This window comes from Pseudophryne corroboree, chromosome 12 (assembly GCF_028390025.1).
Source record: "Pseudophryne corroboree isolate aPseCor3 chromosome 12, aPseCor3.hap2, whole genome shotgun sequence".
In the NCBI taxonomy this organism is placed as follows: Eukaryota; Metazoa; Chordata; class Amphibia; order Anura; family Myobatrachidae; genus Pseudophryne; species Pseudophryne corroboree.
This window is the reverse complement of record NC_086455.1, coordinates 48,093,573-48,111,528: the sequence shown is the minus strand read 5'-3', so window position 1 is coordinate 48,111,528 and position 17,956 is coordinate 48,093,573. Positions and strand designations below refer to the sequence as shown.

The 17,956-nt window shown below is 48.1% G+C and overlaps 1 protein-coding gene across 2 annotated transcripts in view; it reads left to right on the top strand.

Annotated features, from left to right (window-relative positions):
• Positions 1 to 17,956, top strand: part of HEATR5A (HEAT repeat containing 5A) — a 231,919-nt gene that overhangs the window by 135,484 nt on the left and 78,479 nt on the right. For both annotated transcript variants that reach the window (XM_063947464.1, XM_063947463.1), the window contains 2 exons: positions 7,941 to 8,009; positions 9,578 to 9,754. In XM_063947464.1, the coding sequence (XP_063803534.1) occupies positions 7,941 to 8,009; positions 9,578 to 9,754 (246 nt within the window). The remainder of the gene's footprint in view (positions 1 to 7,940; positions 8,010 to 9,577; positions 9,755 to 17,956) is intronic.

Sequence of the window (17,956 nt, the reverse complement as noted above, 5' to 3'; positions counted from 1 at the left end):
GAGCTTCACAGATCGGTCAGACATCCAGGAGGAGATGGCAGAGAGGCAGCTGAATACCCAATAGAGGACAGAGGGGGAGCAGTATAGTTGCGTATTGTCGGCATAGAGGTGGTATTGAAGGCCACAGAAGCTTATGAGTGCACCCAGGGAAGATGTGTACAGGGAGAAGAGAAAGGGCCAAGGACAGAACCGGGGGGGGACACAGAAAGGAGGGAGGCAGATACGTTGAAGGAGCGGTTAGTGAGGTAAGCGGTGAACCAGGCAAGGACAGTGCTAGAGAGGCCAGTGGTCTGGATGGTGCAGAGGAGGAGAGGATGATCCACCGTTTTCGAAGGCAGCAGAGAGGTCCAGGAGGATGAGCAGAGAGAAGTGAACCCTGGATTTGGCTGAAAGCACAGAATTGGTGACTTTGACCAGTGCAGTTTCAATTGAGTCAAGTGGGCAAAAGCCAGATTGAGGAAGCTGAAGGATGGAGTTGCCAGAGAGGTAGCTGGGGAGACGGCTGTATACCAGCCGCTCAAGTAGTTTGGAGGCGAACGGGAGGAGAGAGATGGGGTGGCGGTAGCTAGCGGGTGAGGAAGGGTTAAGGTTGGGTTTCTTAAGAATAGGTGAGACGAGCATGTTTGAATGGTGAGGGAAAGGTGAGCAAGTTGTGAGCAGGCAATTCATGGTAAGAAGGTTAGAAGCTGTTCATGGTAATAATTACCTGTAATTGGATATAGCTTGGATATGTACCAATAATGCAGAACGCCCAGACAATGGGATTTCAAGATATTGACAAGAAACAAAATAAAAGCAGCAATGAATATTTCTATTCTTTCATTCTCAACCACACAGGTCCTCTTTTTAAGCAGTAACAGCACTGCTGTTTTTGAAGTGGGAAAATAAGATTTTACTTACCGGTAAATCTATTTCTCGTAGTTCGTAGTGGATGCTGGGGACTCCGTAAGGACCGTGGGGAATAGACGGGCTCCGCAGGAGACAGGGCACTCTAAGAAAGAATTAGGACTACTGGTGTGCACTGGCTCCTCCCTCTATGCCCCTCCTCCAGACCTCAGTTAAGGAAACTGTGCCCGGAAGAGCTGACATTACAAGGAAAGGATTTTGGAATCCAGGGTAAGACTCATACCAGCCACACCAATCACACCGTATAACTTGTGATAACATACCCAGTCAACAGTATGAACAACAACAGAGCATCAGACAAACCTGATGCAACCATAACATAACCCTTATTTAAGCAATAACTATATACAAGTATTGCAGAAGAAGTCCGCACTTGGGACGGGCGCCCAGCATCCACTACGGACTACGAGAAATAGATTTACCGGTAAGTAAAATCTTATTTTCTCTAACGTCCTAGTGGATGCTGGGTACTCCGTAAGGACCATGGGGATTATACCAAAGCTCCCAAACGGGCGGGAGAGTGCGGATGACTCTGCAGCACCGAATGAGCACACAAGGTCCTCCTCAGCCAGGGTATCAAACTTGTAGAACTTTGCAAAGGTGTTTGAACCTGACCAGGTAGCCGCTCGGCAAAGCTGTAATGCCGAGACCCCTCGGGCAGCCGCCCAAGAAGAGCCCACCTTCCTTGTGAAGTGGGCCTTTACTGATTTTGGAAGCGGCAATCCAGCCGCAGAATGAGCCTGCTGGATCGAGTTACAGATCCAGCGAGCAATAGTTTGCTTTGAAGCAGGAGCACCCAGCTTGTTGGATGCATACAGGATAAACAGCGACTCAGTTTTCCTGACTCTAGCCATTCTGGCTACATAAACCTTCAAAGCCCTGACTACATCCAGTAACTCGGAATCCTCCAAGTCACGAGTAGCCACAGGCACCACGATAGGTTGGTTCATATGAAAGATAACACCACATTTGGCAGAAATTGCGGACAAGTCCGCAATTCTGCCCTGTCCATATGGAAACCAAATAAGGGCTTTTATGTGACAAAGCCACCAATTCTGACACACGCCTAGCCGAAACCAAGGCTAATAGCATGACCACCTTCCACGTGAAATATTTTAACTCCACGGTTTTAAGCGGCTCAAACCAGTGTGATTTCAGGAAACTCAACACCACGTAAAGATCCCAAGGTGCCACTGGAGGCACAAACGGGGGCTGAATATGCAGCACTCCCTTTACAGACGTCTGAACTTCAGGTAGAGAAGCTAGTTCTTTTTGAAAGAAAATGGATAGGGCCGAATTCTGGACCTTAATGGACCCCAATTTTAGGCCCAAAGTCACTCCCGACTGTAGGAAGTGAAGGAAACGGCCCAGCTGGAATTCCTCTGTAGAGGCATTCCTGGCCTCACACCAAGCAACATATTTTTGCCGTATACGGTGATGATGTTTAGCCGTCACGTCCTTCCTAGCCTTTATCAGCGTAGGAATAACCTCATCCGGAATCCCTTTTTGCTACTAGGATCCGGCGTTCAACCGCCATGCCGTCAAACGCAGCTGCGGTAAGTCTTGGAACAGACAAGGTCCCTGCTGCAACAGATCCTGCCCTAGAGGCAGAGGCCATGAGTCCTCTGTGAGCATTTCTTGCAGCTCTGGATACCAAGTCCTTCTTGGCCAATCCGGAACAATGAGTATTGTTCTCACTCCTCTTTTCCTTATGATTCTCAGCACCTTGGGTATGAGAGGAAGAGGAGGAAACACATAAACCGACTGGAACATCCACGGTGTCACCAGTGCGTCTACAGCTATCGCCTGAGGGTCTCTTGACCTGGCGCAATACCTCTGTAGCTTTTTGTTGAGGCGGGATGCCATCACGTCCACCTGTGGCAGTTCCCACCGACCTACAATCTGCGCGAAGACTTCTTGATGAAGTCCCCACTCTCCCGGGTGGAGGTCGTGCCTGCTGAGGAAGTCTGCTTCCCAGTTGTCCACTCCCGGAATGAACACTGCTGACCGTGCTCGTACGAGATTCTCCGCCCATCGAAGAATTCTGGTGGCTTCCGCCATCGCCACCCTGCTCCTTGTGCCGCCTTGGCGGTTTACATGAGCCACTGCGGTGATGTTGTCTGATTGAATCAGCACCGATTGATTGCGAAGCAGGGTCTCCGCTTGACTTAGGGCGTTGTATATGGCCCTTAGTTCCAGGATATTGATGTGAAGTCAAGTCTCCTGACTTGACCACAGCCCTTGGAAACTTCTTCCCTGAGTGACTGCCCCCCACCCTCGGAGGCTTGCATCTGTGGTCACCAGGATCCAGTCCTGAATGCCGAACCTGCGGCCCTCGAGAAGGTGAGTACTCTGCAGCCACCACAGAAGAGACACCCTGGCCCTGGGGAATAGGGTGATCAGCCGATGCATCTGTAGATGCGATCTGAACCACTTGTCCAACAGATCCCATTGAAAAGGTCCTCGCATGGAACCTGCCGCAGGGAATGGCCTCGTATGACGCCACCATCTTTCCCAGGACTCTCGAGCAGTGATGCACCGACACCTGTCTTGGTTTTAAGAGGTCTCTGACCAGTGTCATGAGTTCCTGAGCCTTCTCCGTCGGGAGAAGAACCTTCTTCTGGTCTGTGTCCAGAATCATGCCCAGGAAGGGCAGACTCGTCGTAGGAATCAGCTGCGACTTTGGAATATTCAGAATCCAGCCGTGCTGTTGTAACACTTCCCGAGAGCGTGCTACACTAATCAGCAACTGCTCTCTGGACCTCGCCTTTATGAGGAGATCGTCCAAGTATGGGATAAATTGTGACTCCTTGCTTTCGCAGGAGCACCATCATTACTGCCATTACCTTGGTAAATATTCTCGGTGCCGTGGACAGACCAAACGGTAACGTCTGGAATTGGTAATGACAATCCTGTACCACAAATCGGAGGTACTCCTGATGAGGTGGATAAACGGGGACATGAAGGTAAGCATCCTTTATGTCCAGAGACACCATAAAATCCCCCTCCCTTGCGATGACCGCTCTGAGCAATTCCATCTTGAACTTGAACTTTTCAAGTATATGTTCAGGGATTTTAAATTCAGTATGGGTCTGACCGAACCATCTGGTTTCGGGACTACAACATGGTTGAATAATAACCCCCTCCTTGTTGAAGGAGGGGAACCTTGACCACCACCTGTTGAAGATACAATTTGTGAATTGCAGTTAACCCTGTTTCCCTCTCGTGGGGGGAAGCCGGCAGGGCCGTCAGTGAGGAGGCATCTTTTTTTTTTTTTTTTTCAAAGTCCAGCTTGTATCCCTGAGACACAATATCTATTGCCCAGGGATCTAACAGGGAGTGAACCCCCTTGTGGCTGAACTTACGAAAGCGTGCCCCCACCGGGTCTAGCTCCGCCTGTGGAGCCCCAGCGACATGCGGTGGATTTTCGTAGAGGCCGGGGAGGACTTCTGTTCCTGGGAACTAGCTGTGTTGTGCAGCTTGCTTCCTCTGCCCCCGCCTCTGGCAAGAAAGGACGCACCTCGGACTTTCTTGTTTCTTTGTTCGAAAGGCTGCATTTGATAATGACGTGCTTTCCTAGGCTGTGCAGGAATATAAGGCAAAATATCAGAATTACCAGCTATAGCTGTGGAGGCCAGGTCCGAGAACCCTTCTCCACACAATCCTCAGCCTTCCATATGCCACTTAAGTTGGCATCATCTGTCCATTGCATATTCTACAGGACACGTCAAGCAGAAATCGACATAGCTTTGCCTCTAGGACCCAGTATACTCTTGTCTCTTTGGGCATGTTTTATGATATTTATCTCTTAAGACAGCATCTTTAATCTATATATATATATATATATATATACATACATACATACATACATACTAGGGTCTCAATTTCTGCTGATAAGGTACCTGTCCACGCCGCCACAGCGCTATAAACCCATGCCGACACAATCGCCGGTCTGAGTAGTGTATCAAAATGTGCACGCTATCTGCAGGATCCCTGAGAATAGCTAGGGCTACCCTTTGGGCAAACGTGACACCCTAGGGGAAGATTCCTATCACATCCTGGCCCTAGTGGGGAAAGGATACTGCCTGAGAATACTTTGTGGGAAGCTGCAGTCTCTTGTCTGGAGATTCCCGCTCTTTTTCCTCATGAGAGGAGGGAAATTTACCTCAGCTTTCTTCCCCTTAAAATGTGTACCCTTGTGTCAGGGACAGATGAGTCATCAGTGATATGCAAATCATCTTTATTACAATAATCATATATTGAATACTTTTCTGCCACTTTGGCTGTAACTTTGCATTATCGTAGTCGACACAGGAGTCAAACTCCGTGTCGATATCAGTGTCTATTATTTTGGATAGTGAGCATTGTTAGACTCTGAAGGTCTCTGCGCCATAGGGACAGACATGTGTAGATTTCCTGTCTGTTCTCTATCTTTTGTGCAATAAATTAACCTTAGCACTTACACATATCCAAACAGGTGTCGGCGTTGTCGACGGAGACACCCTCTCACACACATATTAGCTCCATCTCCTCCTTAGGGGAGCCTTTTACCTCAGACATGTCGACACACACGTACCGACACACCACACACACAGGGGATGCTCTATTTGAAGACCGTTCCCCCACAAGGCCCTTTGGAGAGAGAGAGAGAGAGTATGCCAGCACACACCCCAGCGCTATATTACCCAGGAATCACACAGTAACATAGTGTTAACCCAGTAGCTGCTGTATACATTGTTTTTACGCCAAATTTATGTGCCCCCCCCTCTCTTTTTCACCCTCTTCTATCGTGCTTCTGCAGGGGAGAGCCTGGGGAGCTTCCTCTCAGCGGAGCTGTGGAGAGAAAATGGCGCTGGTGAGTGCTGAGGAAAAAGCCCCGCCCCCTCAGCGGCGGGCTTCTGTCCCGCGATTTTGTGTAAAATAATTTCGGGGGCTCATGCATATATACAGTGCCCAGCTGTATATATGCTCTATTTTGCCCGGAGGTACTCAATTGCTGCCCAGGGCGCCCCCCCCCCTGCGCCCTGCACCCTACAGTGACCGGAGTGTGTGGGTTAGTGTGGGAGCAATGGCGCACAGCTGCAGTGCTGTGCGCTACCTCATATGAAGACAGGAGTCTTCTGCCGCCGATTTTGATGTCTTCTTGCTTCACTCGCCGGCTTCTGTCTTCTGGCTCTGCAAGGGGGACGGCGGCGCGGCTCCGGGAACGGACGACCAAGGGTGAGTTCCTGTGTTCGATCCCTCTGGAGCTAATGGTGTCCAGTAGCCTAAGAAGCGCAACCTATCCGCAGTTAGTAGGTTTGCTTCTCTCCCCTCAGTCCCACGTAGCAGAGAGTCTGTTGCCAGCAGATCTCTCTGAAAATAAAAAACCTAACAAAATACTTTCTTATTAGCAAACTCGGGAGAGCTCACTAAAATGCACCCAGCTCCGTCCGGGCACAGATTCTAACTGAGGTCTGGAGGAGGGGCATAGAGGGAGGAGCCAGTGCACACCAGTAGTCCTAATTCTTTCTTAGAGTGCCCTGTCTCCTGCGGAGCCCGTCTATTCCCCATGGTCCTTACGGAGTCCCCAGCATCCACTAGGACGTTCGAGAAAGTAAATATCCATTTTAAATGGCATTAGAGCCACTTAACACATCCGTTATTTTGGTTATGACGTATAACACAGGGAGACCTTCGCCAGCAGACTTTGGGTGGTGGGGACTGGATGGCGGTGTCCTAAATTGAGTTTATAGTGTTGCATTTATTACCAGCATATAATGGAAATGCTTATGTATAATATGATTATTATTTTTCTAGAAAAATACTGGCACAGTTTGATTTACTATAAGCTTTTATTTATGTACATTTAAATGGCTGACTGCAGTCACCTAGCTAGAGAAGGCCTAGCAGAAGTGCGAACGAAAGGATCGCAGAGCGGCTACAAAGTTTTTTGTGTAGTTTCAGAGTAGCTCAAAACCTACTCAGCGCTTGCGATCACTTCAGACTATTCAGTTCCTGTTTTGACGTCACAAACACGCCCTGCGTTTTTCCTGGCACACCTGCATTTTTCGAACACTCCCTGAAAACGGTCAGTTGACACCCAGAAACGCCCACTTCATGTCAATCACCCTGTGTGAAACTACATCGTTCGTTGTAATAGTACGTCGCGCGTGCGCATTGCGCCGCATGCGCAGAAGTGCCTTTTTTTGCATCATCGCTGCACAGCGAACGAATGCAGCTAGCGATCAACTCAGAATGACCACCATTGTGATGTTGTAATATTCAGTCCTTATTGTGGGGATGAAGATTCTTATTTGGTGCCTCATACCTGGTTTAGAAAGGAGACTTGAAAGCCAAATGATGGATCCAGGACTGAGCTGTAGTATTTATTCCCCTTATAATGATACTAGAACGTCCTGGGACTGAAGTTGGCCCTTCCCTCTGCTTGGTTAGAGTGACTGGATCACTGTCTAGTTTGGCCACATTCCCTGGTGGCCAGATTGAATCGGTGAAGGCTGTTGGCACTCAGACTATGAGGCTGGATCTCTAATGGCTGTTATTGCTTTAACAGTAATGCCTAATAATAATACTATAGTTGTTACTGGGATACTTATAGGGCATAGTCTACACCATACTTGCCTACATTGTTTTTCTCCTCCTCTAGTGACATCACTAAGCCCCGCCCCGCATCGGGAAATGCCGCGATTCGCGGGTCCGCGGGAAGGGGCGGGGCTAAAATGACGCGATTAGCATCATTTTAACCCTTCTCCACCCGACGGACCCGCGGCAGCGGGAGGTTATCTCTCCATCCTGCCCGCATCACTAGGGTGCGAGCAGGATGCGGGAGACCTGCCCACTCTTCCGGGGGTGCGGGGGGATACCCCAAAAAACGGGAGCCTCCCGCAGCTTCCGGGAGAGTAGGTAAGTATGGTCTACACCTCGTGTTCACATACAGTATGCTGCAGTGTTTATCCATTTGCCTGATATAACAGAGGTTATTAGGCTAACTGCATTTAATATAAACTTTGTTATGAGTTTCTCTGTACCAACAGGTGGTAGCTGCAGTAAGACCAGCTTTCATCACCGACACCCCGCCGGATGTTACTGCCAAGGCGTGCCAGGTAACCGTATAGAATTATTTTTAGACTAACAATATGAGATATTACGTTAATATATTCCATAATTTTTTTAGCGTAGTTAGGAATTTTGTAGTTGAGACTTTTTTCTTGTTATTTTCTTTAAGCTCATGCTCTTAGGGTAATAATGCAATAAAATCATAATGTGACTCAGGTGGCACAGTTTATGGGGTGAAAGGAACATTACATACTTGTTTTCTTGGCGCAACAAATGAAAAGTATGATTTGTTTTTTGGTGCTTCCCATGGGAGGAACACTGGAAACTGGGTATGGTTATTTATTTTCCGAAGTAGCATTTGCAGCATCCTTTAATTATTAGTTAGATTTGTTTATTTATTTTTAGGCGTATAGCAATTCAAGTCCATGCAAGTGTAGCCCTGCGCTTCATTTGTACTTAATGCAGCCTAACATCGCAGATGTTCCTGCGGAATCGGTATGGTATCCTGGCACACGGGAGGCCGAAGGTCAGTATACCAACATCGGTATTCCGAGCAGTGGAATGCCGGCAGGGGGGCGAGCGCAACAAAGCGGCGAGCGTTCTATTCTTCCTCTATGGGTGTCGTGGGCACCCATTGAGGGAGAATCCCCTACCTCACCGGTATACCGTTGGGATCCCGGCGTCGGTATTGTGACAGCCAGGATCCCGACGAGCGGTATGCTGACCGCATACCATTCCTGCCCACCTCTATAAAAAAAATCTGTGGTGATGGTGACCATGAGATCACTGCTGTATGGGTAATGTTAGCAGCTCGCAGCCATTGTGCGGTATTGAATTTCCCACATGGTATTATAACGTCCAAAGTGTACAGTAGGTTTGACAGAGAAGTACATATGATGACCAGGTTTGGAGTGCTTACTTCTGCTGTGTGGGCAATAAGACTGCTGTGGTAAGGTTTAGTTATTGCTGGGCTGAAGTTAGCAATAGGAGTTGTTCAGTTGTATGTGGCAGGTAGAAGAACCCCGTGAACATTGAAAAAGTTATTTCCTCCTTTTTGCTTGAAAGCTAGAAGGTGGCAAATTGTTTGTAAATGATATTGCTTAGTATTTTAAGACTGTAATTTGTTGGCTGTATGTTTTGCTGCCACAAATTAGGGTTGACCATTGATGTTAAGCAAACTGGAGTAGATCAAGGTTGATAATGAATGTGTTTCCCCCCGTTGATGGAGGGGATCCGATGTTTCTCAGTGATCGCTGGTTTTGCCTCAATGGTGTTGCTGGCGATGTTTTTTTCTCTCCAACTTTGATGTTCCCTGTGTGCAGTAACAGCTATCACCGTGTTCCCTCTAGGTCCAGTTGTCAGCATTACCCTCACAGACAGGGCCCTATCTACCATCTGTGACGTGTTCATCTTCCACTTCAACCATATTTATATCTGGAGTTTGTTTTTGTTTTGTTTTTAGGAGAGTTATCCTGCACTATGCAGTTTAGTGCCACCTTATAAGTAATGATGATGGAAAAATAGTTCTGTGCTGTTCTGTGGTAGTGCTGTTGAGGAAGAACCTAAAGGTATATGCCACTAGGGGAAGTTACAGTTACGTTTCTTTCTCATACAGGTTGCCAGCGCGTGGCTGGCTAGTGAAGTTGTGAAGGACCCCTCAGACTTACATAGAGTTCAGCAGCTTCTCCTCTCTTCTCTGAGCAAAGTGCAGGTGACAAACGAGACTGCAAGTGTGTATAGTGAGAGCACTACTAGCATGGAGACCCTGGCTGTACTGAAGGCCTGGGCAGAGGTAAATAAGCACAAATGTTACTTATGTAAGAATATACATATTGCAGTTAGTATTTACAGGTACAGGAGCGAAAATGTTATTGCATGAAATCATTTATATTTTCTGTAGACTTTGGTTTTTATATGGGTTTTATATTCAATATTTTACTTAAAATGTATATTTATCTTTCTCCTGCAGGGTCCACAGTAGTATCCAAAGGACATACATTGGGATTTGAGGTCGCTTCAGCGGATTGGCACCAACGATCAAAAGCTTTCTGCCTCCCAGAATGCAACGGGTCAGTCCTCTGTGTCCCCGCCTCCTGGCTCAGGCAATTCAGTTTTGTTGTTGGTGTGGCAGGAGCCGGACTACGATCTTTTGGGCTGCTGATTTTGGCAGCCATAAATAAGCTTGTTATTTAATTTATTTTTATAGTCTTACAGTCTTTGGGCGAGTTTTCTAAAAAGCGTCTTACACGCATCTTAGAAAAAGTGGCTCCAACAACTCTCCGCCAGGTCGCGACAATGCTTACCCACATATACAGTGCTGTTTCGGCGGGCATCTGTGTAGGATGTACTAGCAAGTCCAGGTGACATTACCAGGCTGTGGCCGGAGCACGGGGAGAAAGTAAGGCATCAGTTCCGCTTAGCCGGGCAGACGCAAGACACAGCCGCACTGTTTTTGGGAGGAGACTACCTAACAGTCGCTGACGCGGCTGCCACCTCGGGTGCACCAGCACTAGGCTCCAGAGATTAGTGTGAGGCCGGGATCCCTGAGGTTGATGTCAGCAGTAGGGAGTAAAATGCTCCCCTGGTCGCCCCTCCCCCCGGTTTCCTCCGAGTTCCTCACCATGAACTGATTTCACGCTTCCGTCTGAGACGCTGTGTATCTTAAGGACCCAGTCGCAGCATAGGTAGCTGTGTGACTGGTGCATCTGTGTTCACTGGGCGTTTGTGTACACTATTGGCGTCTGGATACACTCAGCGTTCACTAACGTATTGATCGATCCTGGAGGCGGGGTGAAGTCTCCCTGTATCCCACTCTCCTGAGCCAAGTGATACAGCACTAAGTCTCTACCTACCATTGGGTACGAGTAGTTGGATAAGTGCCTCATGCATATGAGTCTGTAAACTATTGCTACCGTTTCTTTTGCTGTGCTACTGAATACGTTAAATGTCCTATGTAAGGTAATGCAGTAATATGTTTCTCCTACATACTTGAAATGTATCTGTAGTTGAATATTGCACGTATCTCTTATTATACTAATGTATAACTTGTGACTGATTACTAGTGTGATTGCTGACTTTACTATTCCTGTCAGTTTTCATGTATATACCGATCCTCAATGCTGGTGCAAGGCAGGGAGGGATCGGATTGTATTTCACTTTAGCAAGCTATAAAGCATGGGTCTTCAACCTGTGGCCCTCCAGCTGCTGTGGAACTACACATCCCAGCATGCCCTGCCTCAGTTTTAGCATACCTTAATAGCAAAACTGTGTCAGGGCATGCTGGGATGTGTAGTTTCACAACAGCTGGAGGGACACAGGTTGAAGACCCATGCTATAAAGTGATTTCAGTCACAAATTGTGTAGTTAACACCATACAGGTGTGTGATTTGTTTACCATGTCTAAGAGAGGCAAGGGTGAATAGGATGCACTCTCCACAGCAGCACCAACACTGATTTCATGTTTGTCCTGCATAGCTGGGTTAACCTTTCAGGATCTGGTTCAAAATGGATTATGGGCAAATTGTTTTAGCTTTCACCAAAGCCTTCTGAATAATCCAAGGCAGGCACAGGTTCAAGTTGAACCCCATGGGCTTCTTTTGCACAGACATTATCCAATATAGCTGAGCGGACAGTGCCAGCTCCTATACCAGGAATAGGTTACCCTGTTAACCCTTGCATGCAACAATCCCCCTGGGTTTTATCACATCCAGTACAGGAATCTGCAGCCTTTCAACATAAACAGGCTGAAAGGCCTGTGGAAAGTAAATCACACAGACATGAAACTACATCTTCACAGTCTGCACATGTTTCAGATGGGGACACTTCGGAGGATGAGGATTCCTCGCATTCTGGGTCTGCATACAGAGATGATGATGAAGGTCCCAGCTCAGTGGATATACCTGAGCTTAATTAGTGCTATGAAAGCCATTCTATCCTTAGAGGAGGCAGCAGAGCCTTTGTTAAAATCCAAGGCTCCTGTGTATAAACGTCCCAAAACAGTCAGAACTGAATTTCCGGGGTCAGAACAGCTGACGGAGTTTATGCAAGAGGCTTGGGTCACACCCAGTAAGAAGATTAGAATTCCAAAGAAATGGAATTCCCATTATCCTCTTCCAGCTGGGGACTGTCTAAAAAGGGAGGTAGCTCCCAAAGTAGATGCGCACGTCATTCGATTGGTGTGAAATTTCTACATTGCCTCTGCCTTCAACATCATTAAATGATGTTACGGATAGAAAAATAGATAGTTTTTTAAAAAACATTTTCTCCTTGTCTGAGGCAATTGTAAGACCAGCCACGGCTTCAGCCTGGATGGCAAAAGCAGTGGCGGCTTGGGCTGATGCATTAGAGGATGATCTCTTATTCGCATCTAGAGAGCAAAAATCCCATTTCTCTGACGTCCTAGTGGATGCTGGGAACTCCGTAAGGACCATGGGGAATAGCGGCTCTGCAGGAGACAGGGCACATCTAAAGAAAGCTTTAGGATCACCTGGTGTGCCCTGGCTCCTCCCCCTATGACCCTCCTCCAAGCCTCAGTTAGATTTTCTGTGCCCGACGAGAAGGGTGCACACTAGGGGCTCTCCTGAGCTCTTTGTGAAAGTTTTAGTTTAGGTTTATTATTTTCAGTGAGACCTGCTGGCAACAGGCTCACTGCATCGAGGGACTAAGGGGAGAAGAAGCGAACTCACCTGCGTGCAGAGTGGATTGGGCTTCTTAGGCTACTGGACATTAGCTCCAGAGGGACGATCACAGGTTCAGCCTGGATGGGTCACCGGAGCCGCGCCGCCGGCCCCCTTACAGAGCCAGAAGAGCGAAGAGGTCCGGAAAAATCGGCGGCAGAAGACTTTCCTGTCTTCAGATAAAGGTAGGCGCACAGCACCGCAGCTGTGCGCCATTGCTCTCAGCACACTTCACACTCCGGTCACTGAGGGTGCAGGGCGCTGGGGGGGCAGCGCCCTGAGACGCAATAAATCGTTAGAAAACCTTTTATGGCTAAAATAAATGCATCACATATAACTCCTGGGCTATATGGATGCATTTAACCCCTGCCAAAACATACAAGAAAACGGATGATAAGGACGCCGAGAAAGGGGCGGAGCCTATCTCCTCAGCACACTGGCGCCATTTTCCCTCACAGCTCAGTTGGAGGGAAGCTCCCTGGCTCTCCCCTGCAGTCACTACACTACAGAAAGGGGTTAAAAAAGAGAGGGGGGCACAAATTAGGCGCAGTATAAACAATACAGCAGCTATAAAGGGAAAAACACTTATATAAGGTTATCCCTGTATATATATAGCGCTCTGGTGTGTGCTGGCAAACTCTCCCTCTGTCTCCCCAAAGGGCTAGTGGGGTCCTGTCCTCTATCAGAGCATTCCCTGTGTGTGTGCTGTGTGTCGGTACGTTTGTGTCGACATGTATGAGGAGAAAAATGATGAGGAGACGGAGTAGAGTGTCTGTAATAGTGTTGTCACCCCCTGGGGGGTCGACACCTGAGTGGATGTACTGTGGAAATTGCGTGACAGTGTCAGCTTTGTATAAAAGACCGTGGTTGACATGAGACAGCCGGCTACTCAGCTTGTGCATGTCCAGACGTCTCATATAGGGGCTCTAAAGCGCCCGTTACCTCATATACAGACGCCGACACGGATACTGACTCCTGTGTCGACGGTGAAGAGACAACCGTGATTTCCAAATAGGGCCACACATTGCATGATTGAGGCAATGAAAAAAGTTTACACTTTTCTGATAATATGAATACCACCAAAAAAAAGGGGTATTATGTTGGTGAGGAAAAACTTCCTGTAGTTTTCCTGAATCTGAGAAATAAAATGCATGGGTTTCCCCCCGATAACAATTGATAATTTCTAAAAAGTTATTGGCAGTATACCTTTTCCCGCCAGAGGTTAGGGTGCGTTGGGAAACACCCCCTAGGGGGGATAAGGCGCTCACACGCTTGTAAGAACATGGGCTCTACCCTCTCTTGAGATGGCCGCCCTTAAGGATCCTGCTGATAGAAAGCAGGAGGGTATCCTAAAATGTATTTACACACATACTGGTGTTATACTGCGACCAGCAATCGCCTCAGCCTGGATGTGCAGTGCTGGGTTGGCGTGGTCGGATTCCCTGACTGGAAATATTGATATCCTAGATAAGGACAGTATATTATTGCCTATAGAGCAATTAAAAGATGCATTTCTATATATGCATGATGCACAGCGGAATATTTGCCGACTGGCATCAAGTATAAGTGTGTTGTCCAATTATACCAGTAAAGTGGTCAGGTGATGCGGATTCCAAACGGCATTTGGAAGTATTGCCTTAAAAGAGGGGATGTACCCCAGGTCGCCTCTCAAAATAAGACTCCGTATTATCAGGCGCAGGCCTGGTTGGCAAGCGGACAAAAGGGTTCCTCTTTTCTGCTCGTGACAGAGGGAGAGGAAAATGGCTGCAGAGATCAGCCAGTTCCAAGGAACAGAAACTCTTTTCCGCCTCTGCCAAGCCCTCAGTATGACGCTAGGGCTTTACAAGTTCAGGCACGGTGGGGTCCCGTTCTCAATGAATTTCAGTGCGCAGTGGGCTCACTCGCAAGTAGACCCCTGGATCCTTCAGGTAATATTTCAGGGGTACAAATTGGAATTCGAGACGTATCCCCCTCGCCGTTTCCAAAGGTCTGTTTTACCGACGTCTCCCGCTGAGAGGGAGGCAGTTTTGGAAACCATTCACAAGCTGTATTCCCAGCAGGTGATAATCAAGGTACCCCTCCTGCAACAGGGAACGGGGTATTATTCCACACTATTGTGGTACCGAAGCCAGACGGCTCGGTGAGACCGATTTTAAAATCTAAAATCTTTGAACACTTGCATACAGAGGTTCAAATTCAAAATTGAGTCGCTCAGAGCAGTGATTGCAAACCTGGAAGAAGGGGACTACATGATGTCTCGGGACATCAAGGATGCTTACCTTCATGTCAAAATTTACCCTTCTCACCAAGGGTATTTCAGGTTATGGTACAGAACTGTCACTATCAGTTCGGACGCTGCCGTAGGGATGGTCCACGGCACCCCGGGTCTTTACTGAAGTAATGACCGTAATGATGATATTCCTTCGAAGGAAGGGAATTTTAGTTGTCCGTTACTTGGACGATTCCCTGATAAGGGTAAGATCCAGGGAACAGTTGGAGATCGGTGTAGCACTATATCAGGTAGTGTTTTGCGGCAGCACGATTGGATTCTCAATATTCCAAAATCGCAGCTGGTTCCGACGACTTGTCTTCTGTTCCTAGGGATGATCCTGGACACAGTCCAGAAAGAAGGTGTTTCTCCCGGAGGAGAAAGCCAGGGAGTTATCCGACAGGAACCTCCTAAAACCGAACCAAGTCTCAGTGCATCAATGCACAAGGGTTCTGGGTAAAAATGGTGGCTTCCTACGAAGCAATCCCTTTCGGCAGATTCCACGCAAGACTTTCCAGTGGAACCTACTGGACAAATGGTCCGGGTCGCATCTTCAGATGCTTCAGCGGATAACCCTGTCACCGGGGACAAGGGTATCCCTCCTGTGGTGGTTGCAGAGTGCTCATCTTCTAGAGGGCCGCAGATTCGGCATTCGGGACTGGGTCCTGGTGGCCAGGGATGCCAGCCTGCGAGGCTGGGGAGCAGTCACACAGGGAAGGAATTTCCAGGGCTTATGGTCAAGCCTGGAGACATCTCTTCATATAAACATTCTGGAACTAAGGGCCATTTACAATGCCCTAAGTCAAGCGAAACCCCTGCTTCAGGGTCAGGCGGTATTGATCCAATCGGACAACATCACGTCAGTCGCCCACGTAAACAGACAGGGCGGCACGGGAAGCAGGGGGGCAATGGCAGAAGCTGCAAGGATTCTTCGCTGGGCGGAAAATCATGTGATAGCACTGTCAGCAGTGTTCATTCCGGGAGTGGACAACTGGGAAGCAGACTTCCTCAGCAGACACGACCTTCACCCGGGAGAGTGGGGACTTCACCCAGAAGTCTTCCACCTGATTGTAAACCGTTGGGAAAAACCAAAGGTGGACATAATGGCGTCCCGTCTAAACAAAAAACTAGACAGATATTGCGCCAGGTCAGGGGACCCTCAGGCAATAGCGGTGGACGCTCTGGTAACACCGTGGGTGTACCAGTCAGTGTATGTGTTCCCTCCTCTGCCTCTCATACCAAAAGTACTGAGAATCATAAGAAGGAGAGGAGTAAGAACTATACTCGTGGTTCCGGATTGGCCAAGAAGGACTTGGTATCCGGAACTTCAAGAGATGCTCACGGACGAACCGTGGCCTCTACCTCTAAGAAAGGACCTGCTCCAGCAGGGGCCTTGTCTGTTCCAAGACTTACCGCGGCTGCGTTTGACGGCTTGGCGGTTGAACGCCGGATCCTGAAGGAAAAAGGCATTCCAGATGAAGTCATCCCTACCCTGGTCAAGGCCAGGAAGGACGTAACCGCAAAACATTATCACCGCATTTGGCGAAAATATGTTGCGTGGTGGGAGGCCAAGAAGGCCCCTACAGAGGAATTTCAACTGGGTCGTTTCCTCCATTTCCTGCAAACAGGACTGTCTATGGGCCTAAAATTAGGGTCCATTAAGGTTCAAATTTCGGCCCTGTCGATTTTCTTCCAAAAGGAACTGGCTTCAGTGCCTGAAGTTCAGACATTTGTAAAAGGGGTACTGCATATACAGCCTCCTTTTGTGCCTCCAGTGGCACCTTGGGATCTCAATGTTGTGTTGAGTTTCCTAAAGTCACATTGGTTTGAACCACTCACCACTGTGGACTTAAAATATCTCACATGGAAGGTGACGATGCTGTTAGCCCTGGCTTCAGCCAGGCGTGTGTCAGAATTGGCGGCTTTATCATATAAAAGCCCTTATTTAATATTTCATTCTGACAGGGCAGAATTGAGGACTTGTCCTCAATTTCTACCTAAGGTGGTTTCTGCATTTCACATGAAGCAACCTATTGTGGTACCTGCGGCTACTAAGGACTTGGAGGATTCCAAGTTGCTTGACGTGGTCAGGGCCCTGAAAATATATGTTTCCAGGACGGCTGGAGTCAGAAAATCTGACTCGCTGTTTATCCTGTATGCACCCAACAAACTGGGTGCTCCTGCTTCTAAGCAGACGATTGCTCGTTGGATTTGTAGTACAATTCAGCTTGCACATTCTGTGGCAGGCCTGCCACAGCCAAAAATCTTAAAATGCCCACTCCACAAGGAAGGTGGGCTCATCTTGGGCAGCTGCCCGAGGGGTCTCGGCTTTACAACTTTGCCGAGCAGTTACTTGGTCAGGAGCAAATACGTTTGTAAAATTCTACAAATTTGATACCCTGGCTGAGGAGGACCTGGAGTTCTCTCATTCGGTGCTGCAGAGTCATCCGCACTCTCCCGCCCGTTTGGGAGCTTTGGTATAATCCCCATGGTCCTTACGGAGTTCCCAGCATCCACTAGGACGTCAGAGAAAATAAGAATTTACTTACCGATAATTCTATTTCTCGTAGTCCGTAGTGGATGCTGGGCGCCCATCCCAAGTGCGGATTGTCTGCAATACTGGTACATAATTATTGTTACCAAAAAATTCGGGTTATTGTTGTAGTGAGCCATCTTTTATAGAGGCTTCTCTATTATCATGCTGTTAACTGGGTTCAGATCACAAGTTGTACAGTGTGATTGGTGTGGCTGGTATGAGTCTTACCCGGGATTCAAAATCCTTCCTTATTGTGTACGCTCGTCCGGGCACAGTATCCTAACTGAGGCTTGGAGGAGGGTCATAGGGGGAGGAGCCAGGGCACACCAGGTGATCCTAAAGCTTTCTTTAGATGTGCCCTGTCTCCTGCGGAGCCGCTATTCCCCATGGTCCTTACGGAGTTCCCAGCATCCACTACGGACTACGAGAAATAGAATTATCGGTAAGTAAATTCTTATTATTGCTCATATTAAACAGGCTGCTATTTTTATGGAAGAAGCGGCCTTGGATATG